Raw genomic sequence first — 13792 nt, 5'->3', positions numbered from 1 at the left:
TACCTGCGTTTGCCAGTGCACTTGTGCTGCTGCGGTTGCTTTGAAACCTGCGGCTCTCCCCGCAACGTCGGACAAGGCCGTGGTTGCTGACATTGGGGTACTTCCTGCCTCTTCCCATATCGCGCCTTCTGCCCAGGCGGGTACAGCTCCACCTGCTGCCAAGGCTCTGCCTTCTAAGCCCCCCAAGACAAAGACGCCGAAGGTGAAGGTTTTGCCACCTGAGGAGACTGGTCAGGGTCGGTCCGATGACGAGGCCATCGTACTGACATCTCCCGTGGGTCGTCATCGGAGCTGATGGACATTGATGTCGACCGGGGGCGATCTTCTCGCCCCAGGAATAAATCTCCGGCCAGTACGGGCTCTCCTCCAAAACTAGGAGCAGGGTGAAAGTTCAGCCACCCTGATCACTGGCTCCCATATTACAGTGGAACCTGAACGGGTTCAGGACGCATGTGGCCGAATTACAACTCCTTGTACGAGAGTGACCTTTGTGCTTATGTCTCCAAGAGACACATTTTCGGGCCACTGATGCTCCTTCTTTACGGGGCTATACCGTATATCGGAAAGATGATCTGACGGGGGAAAGGGCAAAGGGTGGTGTAGCGGTTTTTGTCCGTGACATGCACCCCTCATCTGAGCTCCCTCTCGTTACAGACTTGCAAGCAGTTGCAGTTGATCTTCTTGTGGGTCGGAGGCTCACAGTCTGTTCACTTTACTTACCACCTCAGGATGCGATAGACTCTGAGGCTCTCACAGACCTTATTAGCCAACTCCCCCGCCCATTTCTTCTTCTGGGGGACTTCAATGCTCATAATGTCTTATGGGGCTCTATGACTACTTGCCCCAGGGGTCGCATTCTGGAAAACCTCATGATGTCTGAAGAACTGTGCATCCTCAACTCTGGTGCTCCCACTCATTTCTGTACTGCTTCAGGGTCGTCATCAGCCATTGACCTTTCCTTTTGCTCTCCAGCACTCGCGGATTCTGCTCTGTGGGAGGTTGCTGCAGACCTCCATTCTAGTGACCACTTCCCCTTTTGGATTCGCCTCCTGGCTGAGGCTATGGCATTACCAGTGCCGCCCCGGTGGCACCTCTGCAGAGCTGACTGGACACTTCTCAGCCAACTGGCTGTTTTGCAACACCGTGCCAGCGTCTACGAATGGGTAGACCATGTTACAGCCGTGATCTCCCATGCTGCTGAATTGTCAATCCCACGGTCATCCGGTCATCCCAAGAGGCGTCCTGTCCCTTGGTGGACCACTGAGTGCCGCACAGCCATCCGAGCCCGCCGTGCAGCTCTGCGCCGCTTCAAGTGCCGTCCCTCAGCTGACAATCTTGCGGCCTTTCGGGTGGCAAGGACCCAAGCGCGGCGAGTAATTAAAGAGAGCAAACGACGGTCATGGCAATCGTTCTTGAACTCCATCTCCCGTTCCACTAATTCTACGAAAGTATGGGAAGCCATCAGGAGGATTTCCGGGAAACTCGGCCAGCTACCTGTCACGGCATTGCTGCATCAGGGAAGTCTCCTCACGGCGCCAAGAGACATTGCCCAGACACTGGATATGCATTTTGCGGAATCTACCGCTACTATTCACTGTGATCCAGCTTTCTGCCGCTACCGCACTGCCATCGAGAGGGGTCACTTGGACTTCCGGTCTCCAAATTCTGAACCCTACAACCGCCCCTTCACAATGTGGGAACTGGATTCGGCGCTGTCTGAGGCTCATGATACTGCGCCTGGCCATGATCAAATCCGGTACAGCATGCTGCAGCACTTGTTACTGCCTTCCAAGGAAGTTCTCCTGAATTTTTTTTAATATGATATGGTTATCTGGCACGTACCCTGACTCGTGGAGGGAGGCGATTTTGATCCCCCTCCTCAAACCGGGGAAGGACCGAACGCATCCCAGTAGTTATCGGAGTATTGCTTTGACGAGCTGTGTCGGGAAGACGTTGGAACGCATGGTCCACCGTCGCCTGGTTTGGCTGCTCGAGACCAGGCAGCTCCTTAGCCCCTCTCAGTGTGGCTTTCGGAGATGTCGTTCCACTATCGACAACTTGACCCTGCTTGAGGCGGCCATCCAGCAGGCCTTCCTGCGTAACCAGCATTGTCTAGGTGTCTTCTTTGACATTCATAATGCGTATGACACTACTTGGCGCCGCCATATCCTCAATCAACTCCATGAGTGGGGCTTTCGTGGCCGTCTCCCCATCTTCATTCGGTCCTTTCTTTCCCACCGCCTCTTTCGATATAGGGTTGGTAATGTGCTATCTGATTTGTATGTGTTCCTCAGGGAAGCGTTTTAAGTGTCACCCTCTTTGCCGTCGCCATTATCAGTATCACGTCCACTGTCCGGAGTCCTGCCCAATGCTCGTTGTTTGTGGACGATTTTGCTGTTTTCTGTTCTTCCTCCAGTCTTGTCACTGCTAGTCGGCAGTTGCAGCTTACGATACAGCGATTAGAGGCATGGACTGCGAAGACGGGTTTTACCTTTTCTGCAGACAAATGTGTGTGTGTTCATTTTAATCGTTCTCGACGTCTCTTTACCTCCCCTGAATTGCGTCTGAGGGACACCATTCTTCCTTTTAGAGACACTGTGAGGTTCCTGGGCCTCACTTTTGATTCCAAGTGTCGTGGTTGCCTCACCTTAAAGACCTCAAGGTGCGGGCCCTGAAGGCGCTGAATATTTTGAAGTGTCTGAGCCATCGGTCCTGGGGAGCAGATCGGGCGCGTCTGCTGTAGTTTTATAGGGCTTTCGTCCGATCGCGTCTTGAGTATGGTTGCACCGTGTATGGGTCCGCACGGCCTTCGTATCTGAAGATCCTTGACGCAGTACACCATGAGGGTATCAGGCTGGCCACTGGTGCCTTCCGTACCAGTCCCATCCCCAGCCTGTGTGCTGAGGCAGGGGAACCGCCGCTCGCCATCCGGCGGAAACTCCTCATGGTGCGACGGGTGTGTCAATTCCTTGCCTGTCCTACCTCCCCTGCGTACCCTACCATTGCCCGACCGCCTATGGAACGTCTCTTTTCCAGTCGTCCCCGGGCAACGAGACCATTTGGGATTCGTGCCAAGCATTTGCTTGAGTCCCTTGGTGTCGAGCGTGTGGGCCCCCAACGACAAGGTTTTACTCGCCTGCCTCCCTGGTTGCTCCAGAGGCCCAGCGTCCTTTTAGACTTGTCGGAGTACCGGAGGAGCTGCACTCCTGCGTTTGTTTTTACCTCCTTATTTTATGACATTTTAAACCAGCATCCCGACCATGTACCAGTATTTACGGATGGCTCTAAACAGGGGGACTCTGTTGGTTGTGCTGTTGTTTTCCCTGATCGAGTCGTGAAGTTACGGCTTCCTGCGGCGTTTACCATCTTTGATGCCGAATTGTTTGCGATCCTGCGGGCATTGGAGCAGATGAGATGTGTTCCCAGTCGTAAGTTCCTCATCTGTTCTGACTCCCTGAGTGCCCTTCAGACCATGCAACACTTGTACCCAGCGGATACGGTCGTCCAGAACATCCATGATGCCCTACTCCACCTGCAACGGCAGGGGAAGGAGGTTTCCTTCTGCTGGGTGCCGGGGCACGTGGGTATTAGGGGAAACGAACTGGCGGATGTGGCTGCCAAAGATGCGTGTTCCCTCCCTCATGTTGTTGCATGTGCCGTCCCCCTCCATGCTGTTACCTCCCTCCTGCGTTTTCGCGTTCTGCGTCAGTGGGAAGAGGAGTGGCTGGCAGTCGGTGAAAATAAGCTGCGTCTGGTCAAGGCCACCACGCGGCCATGGCGTACGTCCTACCAGTCATCCAGGCGGGATGAGGTTCTCCTCAGAGGTCAGCCAGTCACGATTACCTCCTTGTTTCCCTTCGGTTTCTGTTCTCTTTTCCTTGTTTCCCTTCCTTTTTCGTGTGTTCCTTCTCCTCTTGTTTTGCCTCTGTATGTGAGGATTTGAAACTGCGTCAGGTCTGTCTCTTTTAGCCGTACTCCTTGTTCGCTGTCCGTCTTAGTCCCTTCACTGCATGTGTTTCTGTTTTTATGCGTTTGGGCGCTGATGACCCCGCTGTTTAGCGCCCGTAAACCTCAAACACACACACACACAACTTTTCAGTAAATAATTTGTAGGTCTTCCCCATATATTAAATTTCAGTTGTCTTCGTAAGAGTTTGTCCCAGTGTTTTTTTTTTTTCCTGAAGATTGTTTGTAGAGCCTCTTAATTGGCCTAGAGTCAACGAACCTGGAAGCGCACTGTGATCCCTTAGAGCTCGTTGATAAGCTCTTCTTCTCGATCTTACGCTTCGGCTCATCGTGGGATGTTCTGGGCTCCAAGTGATTGTAGCCTGACTGTTTACCTTATTATTACGAATATAAAAGTCCGCGCTCTTAGCAAAAGTTCGGTTAGTACCTGCGCACCCAAGTCTACAAGTACCGGATGCGATTCCATTGGAAATGCTGGAAGGTAGGCAACTAAAGCATCCTAAACCAATTTCATGATGTCCAACACACTCCTGCTTTCCTCTGCTTGCCAACTATAAACCTTAGCTGCTGCTTGAGGTTTGCCAAAGTGACGTCTGTGTTAGTGGCTACAGCTGCCCGTCCCTCGACTATACACAGGTGGTCTTCTAGATTTAAAACAATGAGGTCCAATTCCTGTAATGTGTCCCCTAAGATCTCAACCTGTACGACAGTTTGCCTACTGTGGCACAGAGATGATTTTACATTCGCATCTGTTGCCACCAGCAGACACGTACCATGTTCATTAACAGCAACCGCCAAGTGTTTATCTACATAACGTTCGATGGAATGGGAGTACTGCATCCTATACTTACTACAACCTTCTTTGCTGCGCGTCCTTCACGACTTTGGGAAACCACAATCCGACACGTATCGGAACTGAAGTTTCTGTCACAGTCTATGTGCCAGATTCAAACTACCCGCAATGTTTTAAACTTCCGCCAATGAAAAATAACCTGATGTACCTAATTGGCCAGAGCACAGACTTCAAATGGTTGAAGCTACAGCTCACCTGTATTCATTAAATGCAACACAAAGATACGCAAATTTCACTAATGTAAGAGAACTTACCACAAAAAATTATTTAAATACGTATAATGACAAACAATAGACAAAAATAACGCGAGTCAGATATCTTGTGTATCTGTTAATAAGATGACACCGTGTGACATTCAATCATCCACATCAGAGAAAAATTTCAAACTGCAAAATATATCACTGAATATAAAAAACATAAAATAATTATTAATCGATATAGTTTGAAATAAGATCATGTAAAATGACTGTAAAGCATGTTTCAATATAGAAGACATGAACACTGGAACTATTAATTATTGAGCAACCATTCAACTTAGTTTCTGTCAAGGCACATTTATTACAGAATTAAAATTCGTCAGATCAATTAAAATACGATTATATCCAGATATGAAAATTAAACTGTTCGTAAATTTTCTTGAACGAGAGGATTCTGACTTTTGAAAGTGTTCAAAGTCACTTAGATGTGCGATGAACGATGTCTTCCAAAGCTGTCTGTGGCTCGATGGTGGAACAGACGGCGTATTATGTCCACAAATGTCAAAGTAAATCGTTACACTCATCGAGATGTGAGCAATATTAGATATGTGACTGCTTCTATGTCTGCTTCCTAGGACACTTGCAGCGTGGAAGCTAACACTAACGTCGTCCCATTACGCAGAACACTTTTCCATTGCACAAAACAGTTACTTTGGCCTGGAAGGTTGCGAAAAGGCCCTCCATGCCGCAAGGCACAGGATGACACGGCGGCGATAGACATCCACAAGGCGTTCATGGCCTGGCGAGAAGCTCGTTTCGTAAAGTTCCTGTACCATTAGGCACCGACAGAAGCCAGCAGCAAACACGCATTGTCGAACAGATATTCTAGGTACCATTTGTAGATTCTGAATGTGGTAGATACTTATAGGATAGGAAGAGAACTTGAGGATACACAATTAAGAGCTACATACCAAGGAAAACGCTTATACGAGTAAAGTCAGAGACTAGCCCCTTTCCTGATACTGTTTGATATCGGCGTCATATACTGTACCTGTTCTGTTTCTTGTTTTTTGCAGGCAGAGTCGGCATCTCACTGAGCACTAGCTGGTTCGAACCTCTGGACGACCGAGAGGAGACGCTGGCAGCACAGGAGCGAATGTTCCAGTTTGAGGTAGGTTTAGTTTTCCTTACGTCGCTCGTCCACTTCCTGAGAGTCCTAATGTCACGTCTGCGATGCAAACTGTGACTATATCTATGTTCTACAATCAAGCCATATAGTAATTATAGTGCCACTGTAATGGAAAGTTGTACGGCTAATACTATGGAGAATCTCTACTGGCATCTACCTTTTACAAGGTCATTTTATTTTAGAATCTGCCCTTGCTATACAGCAGAGATTGCTTACAAAACATTTCTGTGATCTGCACTAAAATGCTTCTGCAGCATCTGTAATTTGTGGTAAATCGGAGTAATAGATAAACGTATAGAGGAAACAAGAAAGCGGATAAACCTCAGATTGCTTCCTAAGCAGAGAGCGTAAAAGAACCGCTGAACAGTACTTGTTGGGAACCACACGTAGAATTGTACAGCATCTCATGAAAACTTTTATAGAATTTTCCAGAAGGTGGTTTTCGCAACGGTACGGGTGAATATACTCCAGCTGCCTACGTATCATTCTCATAGGCATTATGAAGTTGACGCTTCCTCCGTGAATGGAACTATTGTCAACTGTTTTCAGTGCAATGCAGATACAAGCTGGCTGCAGCAAGAAACTAAACTAAATGCAATAATTCTGCAATGAGTCGTCGTAGACCGTGGGAACCTCACACAAGCTCAGAATATATCCCAGAACAATGTCTAAAAGTATGTTAGTGGAGTTCCGATTAACCCTGTACAGGGTTGACAAGAAGTTCCTGTACCCTCGTAACCCCTGTTTAGTATCAGCTTTATTATACAGGTTGGTAGCTATGTTACTTTTTATCAGTTGTTGAAATCAATTATTGGAATTTATCTTTATGTGTTTTCACAGTGACAGTCGCAGTTGCCGTCGAGTTTTAATTTGTGGCCATGGTAAATGAGAGCGGTCGCGGTTACACTATTGAGGGACGCTCACTTTGTGAAAAGTGTGTGGGTGCAACAACGACAACACACGGGACAGACAATGAGACAGGTTACAGGAGCATTCCAGATTTAATAAGGCCCACTGCGAAAGGCAGTAGTTCTGGGTTGGGAAAGACGGGCTTTTGCTTTTGACTGCGTTAAAGGTAGGCCTCCGAGAGGAAGGAAGATGACTGTTTCGGTTTCGAAATGCAGTGAATCGTACCGGTTTTTTTACAGATGAATATGCTATTTATCGCAGCTGACGTGCTAGAAAGGGGAAAGCTACTTACACGTGGAAGTGTAATGGTCAATACCTCAGATGAAGGAAAGAGGCCTCACAGAAGACATATGGTTGCGGAAACACGGAACGCATACTCACTACACTCATGTAGTGCGTGAGATCCTAAATGAACAAGTTCCGAGACGGTGCACAGGCCGAGGTTCAGCGGTACCACCAACTCCCTTGATATGGCCACCAAGAAGTCCTGTCCTCACCACACCTGACAGCTGATTATGGGGAGTCATTAACGCGAATGTATTTATACGTCGTTATGTTACAAATGAAAAGCTGTGCCGCTCTGCTGAGGATGATTTCGGTCTGTAACACCGGACATGCTCAAAAATATGTCAAGAAAAACAAAGGCGTATCGAAAAGTTCTTACAGCATATCGCTGTATTGGAAACTAAATACGTATGTATGTATTTGTGCTAAAACAAATCAAATTATCAGACTACCTTCAATTAGGAGTGTAGGTGCACTCAACTACTGCGATATCATTTATAAATTATAGAGCGCAGCAATCAGTCGTCCTTTTTTTGCAGGTTTTATTTGGCAAATCCAGATTGCGGCTAGTGCCCAGCCATTATCAATGCACTGTTTTCTAGCCTCAATGCACGTCAGTTCCCTGTTGTTCCGGCGTCAGTCGCGACGATTGCTGCGCTCTGTAATTTATAAATCAAATGAAATCAATTAGCATTCGATACTAGAGGGTATGGGGACTTGTCGCCCACTCAGTGTAGCTGAAAGATGTCGTTTGTTGTACATTTGAAAGTTGTCGGGGTAGTCGTCTATATAGACCATCATCATAAGAAGCATGCTGTAATAAATTGGATCTCTGTGTTTGATTTCTAAAACATGCTATCTCCTTTATTGGACTTGAACTAAGATCATCGTGACATCATTATGTAATGTTGAATTGACAACTAGATATTATGGTAGGCAGACTGACCAGTATAAAACGAGGCGGGGAGAATTGTGTTGTCAGTAGGGAAGCAATAATAGCAGAACGTGTCGATCAGGTGTTCTCAGTGACTTCTTTCGTGGACTAATCATTGGGTGCCACGTGAGTAAGAAATCCAGCAGAGACATTTCAACCATTAAAAATCTGCCCAAATGCACTGTTCTTGATGTGACTGAAGTGCAAGCGCGAAGGAACAACCACAGCTAAAGCAAAACCAGATTGGTTTAGGTTGATTTGAGGAAGCAGACCAAACAGCGAGGTCATCCGTCTCATCGGATTAGGAAAGACTGGAGAGGAAGTCGGCCGTGCCCTTTCAAAGGAATGGTCCTGGCATTTGCATTTAGGGAAATCACGGAAAACCTAAATCGGGATCGCCCGAGGTGGGCTTGAACCGTCGTCCTCCCGAAAGCGAGTCCAAAATCAGGCAGACCTCATGTATTGACGGTCAAAGATCGTCGAGCATTGCGGAGGGTGATTATAAAAAACTGCATGTGGCAGCGGAAGGAACTACTTGTGTGTTCGTAAGTGCTACCAACAGTCCAATCTGCACAACGATTGCACGTAGAGATTCAAAAATAATGGGGTGCAATTGCCATGTACTTCTTCATCACCCGAACATTTTTGAATTTCTTGAGATGGTGTAAAGAGCGACGCCACTGATCAGTGGAGGACTAGAAAGGAATTATATGGATCGATGAGTGACGCCATACCCATCAGCAATCCGATGGAAGCGTTTGGTTTCGGCGGATGTCAGGAGAACGTGAAAAGCAATGTATTGGACACTGCCAAAAGAAATGTCTCTTAAAACACAAAATTCCTTAAAAAATACTGTCATTATGAAACATGAATATTAGCTACAAATAATTAATAATAACAAGTAATAACAAATGAATAGATGCTTTATAAGAAAACTTGTACGTTTACGAAAGGAAACTGGAACACAAAAGATCTTTTAACAACCCTTCTCTATCCATACACAGTCGTTATATAAACTACATGAAACATGCTCATGAATAGCTTCTGATAATTCACAATACAGGGTGTGTCAGTAACTATTGCAACCAAGAATAGCTCCGAAAGTATGATAGGAGCTGAAAAGTTTGTGGGACAAATGTAGCATGGGACAACGGGGGCTATAAGATCACGTTAGTTTTTTGTTGATAGGTGGGGTCGCATCAGAGATATGAAGGTCAACGTTTTTTTGAATGGGATGCTATAGTTTGGTACCCATTTTCTGATAGCGGCTAACGAGACAAATGTAATGATGTGTAACAGTAAGGTCTTTGAAGGCCAATGACTGTCAGAAAGGCGTCATGAACGTCCATTTACAGAGGGTGTTCGAAGTTATGACCATCGGTATCAGTGCAGTGCTGCAGTCCTCTTGTCGTGGATTGAGTGGTATTCCTTACCACTTGGGAACTTATCGAAGCACATGCTCTGACAATTATCTCTCGTATATCGTGCAAATAGTCAATATTCGCCAAATGCGCCGTATCCATCTAACGTGCCACTGACATGTAAACACCATTGAAGGGTTTCGCAATACAACACTAATATCAACTGTAAGACTAGTATCGTCGAACAGAGCGAATGTGAATGATGTATTCCTTCGAAGAACAAGTCGATATGCTTCTAATTTACGGAGAATGCCAACGAAATTCAGTGAGAGCTACAGATTTATGTGCTGAAATGTATCCTCAACGTACTCACGCTACAAGTCGTACATTTAATATGTGTATAATAAATTGAGATCAACTGGATCTTTAACGCATCGGAAACATATCCGGCAAAGGATAGTTACTAACGAAGAAACGGAAATTGGTACTCTTGCCGCTGTGGCTTGAATTCCTTGTGTTAGTTCTCGTCATATCGCAAGGGACTGTCATGAGCCAGAGTGGTGTTGTTCGTGTTCTGCATCGTAAATATCATCCTTACCATATGCCTCCACCAAGAATTAACTGGTCGGATTGTACGCGAAGCATTGAATTCTGCCGTTGGGCTCAATTTCAGATTCAGAGGGATGACACATTTATTCATTTGATTGCATTTACTGACGAGGCTACATTCACGAACCACGGAAATGTTAATTTACGTAACATGCATTATTGATCAACTGATAACCGATGTTGGCTGCGGCATGTTGCACACCAAAAACCGTGGTCGGTGAATGTACGGTGTGGGATTCTGGAGGACAGAATTATAGGCCCCTATTTCATCGAAGGAAATCTTAGTGGTAGGAAGTACAGCACATTGCTGCAAGAAACATTAGTTATCCTATCGGAAGAATTACCTTTAGGAACAAGGAACATATTGTGGTGTCACCACGATGGGTGACAGGCACATTTTTTCGCTGATGGCTAGAAATGAGTTGCAGAGACAATTCCCAAATCGTAGGATTGGACGCGGAAGAGATGTTTCGTGGCCGGCTCGTTCGCCAGACTTGACGCCTCTGGATTTTTTCTTCTGACGATTCGTAATAGACGTCGTTTATAAAGACGTTCCAGCTACACCTGAAGATATACGAGAGAGAATTGTCAGAGCATGTGCGTCGATAAGTGCCCAAGTGATAAGGAATACCACTCAACCCATCATAAGAAGACTGCAGCACTGCATTGATACCAATGGTCACTACTTCGAAAACCTTCTGTAAAAGGACGTTCATGCCACCTTTGTGACCTTCAAAGACCTTACTGTGACACATCATTGGATTCGTCTTGATAGCCCCTATCAAAAAGTAAGTACAAAACTATAGCATCACATTTAAAAGATCAAAGTTGACCGTCATACCTCTGAAGCGACGACCCCACCTAGCAAAAAAACCCCCGTTGTCCCACGCAACTTTTGTCCTACAAACTTTTTAGCTCCTATCATACTTTCTGAGTGATTCTTGGTGGCAATAATTAGAGACTCACCCCATATATCACAAGTTGTACATTCTAGTTTCTATTACGGCTACACACCCTTTTTTTCACTTTTGCTCTTTACACTAGCATATGACACAAAGACAGTTTCTTCAACCGTGTCTTGAGTAACTGGCACTCTCTTAACCTACTACAGCTGGGCCTGTACGCGAACCCTATCTTGGTGGACGGCGACTACCCGGCCGTGGTGCGGGAACGTGTGGACAACAACAGCAGAGTCGAGGGTCGACCCAGGTCGCGCCTGCCCAGCTTCACAGAGGAGGAGAAGCGGATGATCAACGGTCAGGACAACAACAGAAGGGGCTTGATTACTCATCTTTTCTGTTTATCAATCCCTCAGTCAGCTAAGGCGCTCTTAATTACATACTACTACAAATTAATCTATTAATCCTTAATTGAATGTTTCACCCAGCAACTTAAGTATCATTTCTGCATCAACATTACTATCTACTGTGCCTGTTGCCGACACACCTAAGATCTGACGTTAGTACTACAGTCATTAGGAATGAGCGTACCGCACCTTGTACGCTAAACTGAGGGAACTCACGTGTCGAGTGTACGATGCATATTCAGAGAGTAAGTGTAATGTGGTTTTTTGATGGTTGGGAACCCTTTGTGTTAGAGGAAAATCCGCTCACCTGACAAAACACTGCACGAATACGATAGTACGTAAGCCCATGTTGTAATGTCCAGCTGTGTGAAAGATGTCGGTAGGAAATTCTGCCAAGTGCCAGACACATACTGTGTTCCGCTTCCTTCTCGCGGAAGAAATAACACCTACCGAAATTTTTTCGTGAATCAAAACGGTTACGGCGAAGATGTTATGTATAGAGTAAGTGTGGGTAAGAGGTGTAGGTAGTATAGTGGGGACAGAACAAATGAACGAACAAAGGAGTGGAAGACCTTCCATTTTGACTGATGAATTGGTGCAGACAATCGAGGGAACTGTTTGTTAAGACCACCGATTTACAGTGACTGTCATTTCTGCGATTTTTCCAGATCTCTCTAGAATTCTCTGATACAAGACTTCCACAGAAACGTGGGTTAGCAGAAACTGTGCACATAGTACGTCCCAATACAGCTGACAGAGCAGCACGAGGAAGACATCTCAGTAGCGACCACGAGTTTCTGGAGCGACTTGAATTGCAAAGGGAGGAATTTCTGAGCCTTGTTGTGACTGGATATGAAACGTGGGTGGCTCATTATACGCTTGAGACAAAAAGACTGTCGTCCAAGTCACCCACCTACCAAACGAATTCAAAACCAAAATTTCGGGCAAAAACTCCTACTCTCTGTGTTCTAGGACAAAAAAAGGCATCATTTTGTTGGAGTCATTCAAAACAAAAAGTAAGGAAAACTGACGGGAGGAGAGAGAAATGTCCCTGTAGCATGGCAAAGCCCTTGCTCACACTGTCTTAACCACTAACGCACTCCTGGACTAATTACTTTAGTTACTCCCCCCCCCCCCTCCGCCGACAATTCTATTTTCTGACTTGGGGCATTCAGATTAACATCTTTTCGAAAGTGGGTACGGAACTGGTGGGAGAGTCCTTCGAGGAGGGTATAAAGAAAATTGTGCCACAGCTCACCCAATGCATTGACAAGTATTTTGTGGGAAAATAGTAAACGTATATCAACAGTATCCTATTAACTTTTTTTCAGATACGATTTTTCTAAAAAAATTAAAATTCTAATACACTTATTTTCCGGCCATGCCTCGTATGCGTGGGTCACTCAGCCAGCAGTGACGCGTGTGTGTCAATCTAGAGGGGTTCAACGAGTGTTCTGCAGACTGAATACAGTGGACACAGGTTTGCGAAGGAGGGGCTTTTGCTACAGGACATTATGCCACTTGCTTTCGAGTTAGCAAGTGAAGCACGTGTGGCACGAGCCTGTGTTTGTAGTGGAGCAAATGAGAGCCGTCTTTGTATGGAAGGAAGAAGCTTTTGGTCAGACAATGTTATCTAAATAATTCATGGCATTCGGATCTGGAGCCAGATATTGTGAAAGGCAGTAGGTGTTGTGGCAGGTGAGTTGATGAACATAGGTCATGTCGCACGTTCTAGGGTAAAGATTACAAAATTCTGAACCGTGGTTGTTCTCTGCTCTCCTTAACAGTTAATGTCCAAGGACCCACTGTCCCTCTGGGAAGGATGTTGTTAATGAGAGTGCAACATAATTACAGTTCGCTACCTTGTAAACTTTAGCCGCAAAATCATACAGAAGCTGGAACCGGATCGGAGGTAGAAAAGGATGTTCATAAATTTTCAACCCCACTGTTTCGTGCCCTCCTGTGTCCTGTCGCGAGATTGTGTCGGTGGAAGGGGGGGGGGGGCACTTCGTAAGCGGGAGAGGGAGAGAGAATGGCAGAGAATTATATACTTATATGGATATGGTGTCTGTTCTTTCGGACATGTTCGAAAGAACAGACACCATTGATGACCTGCAGCCGCCTAGAATCGATTTATGTATTAGGACCTTCAGCTGCTGACGGGCGTTGATATATATCAACCG

The 13792-nt window shown here is 46.0% G+C and overlaps 1 protein-coding gene across 1 annotated transcript in view; it reads left to right on the top strand.

Moving 5' to 3' along the window:
• Nucleotides 1-13792, top strand: part of LOC126198690 (myrosinase 1-like) — a 103365-nt gene that overhangs the window by 62267 nt on the left and 27306 nt on the right. The window contains exons 6-7 of the mRNA XM_049935186.1: nt 6093-6187; nt 11415-11559. Coding sequence (XP_049791143.1) covers nt 6093-6187; nt 11415-11559 — 240 coding nt within the window. The remainder of the gene's footprint in view (nt 1-6092; nt 6188-11414; nt 11560-13792) is intronic.

This window comes from Schistocerca nitens, chromosome 8 (genome assembly GCF_023898315.1).
Source record: "Schistocerca nitens isolate TAMUIC-IGC-003100 chromosome 8, iqSchNite1.1, whole genome shotgun sequence".
In the NCBI taxonomy this organism is placed as follows: Eukaryota; Metazoa; Arthropoda; class Insecta; order Orthoptera; family Acrididae; genus Schistocerca; species Schistocerca nitens.
Note: the sequence above shows the minus strand (reverse complement) of the source record. Positions and strands in the feature narration are given on the sequence as shown.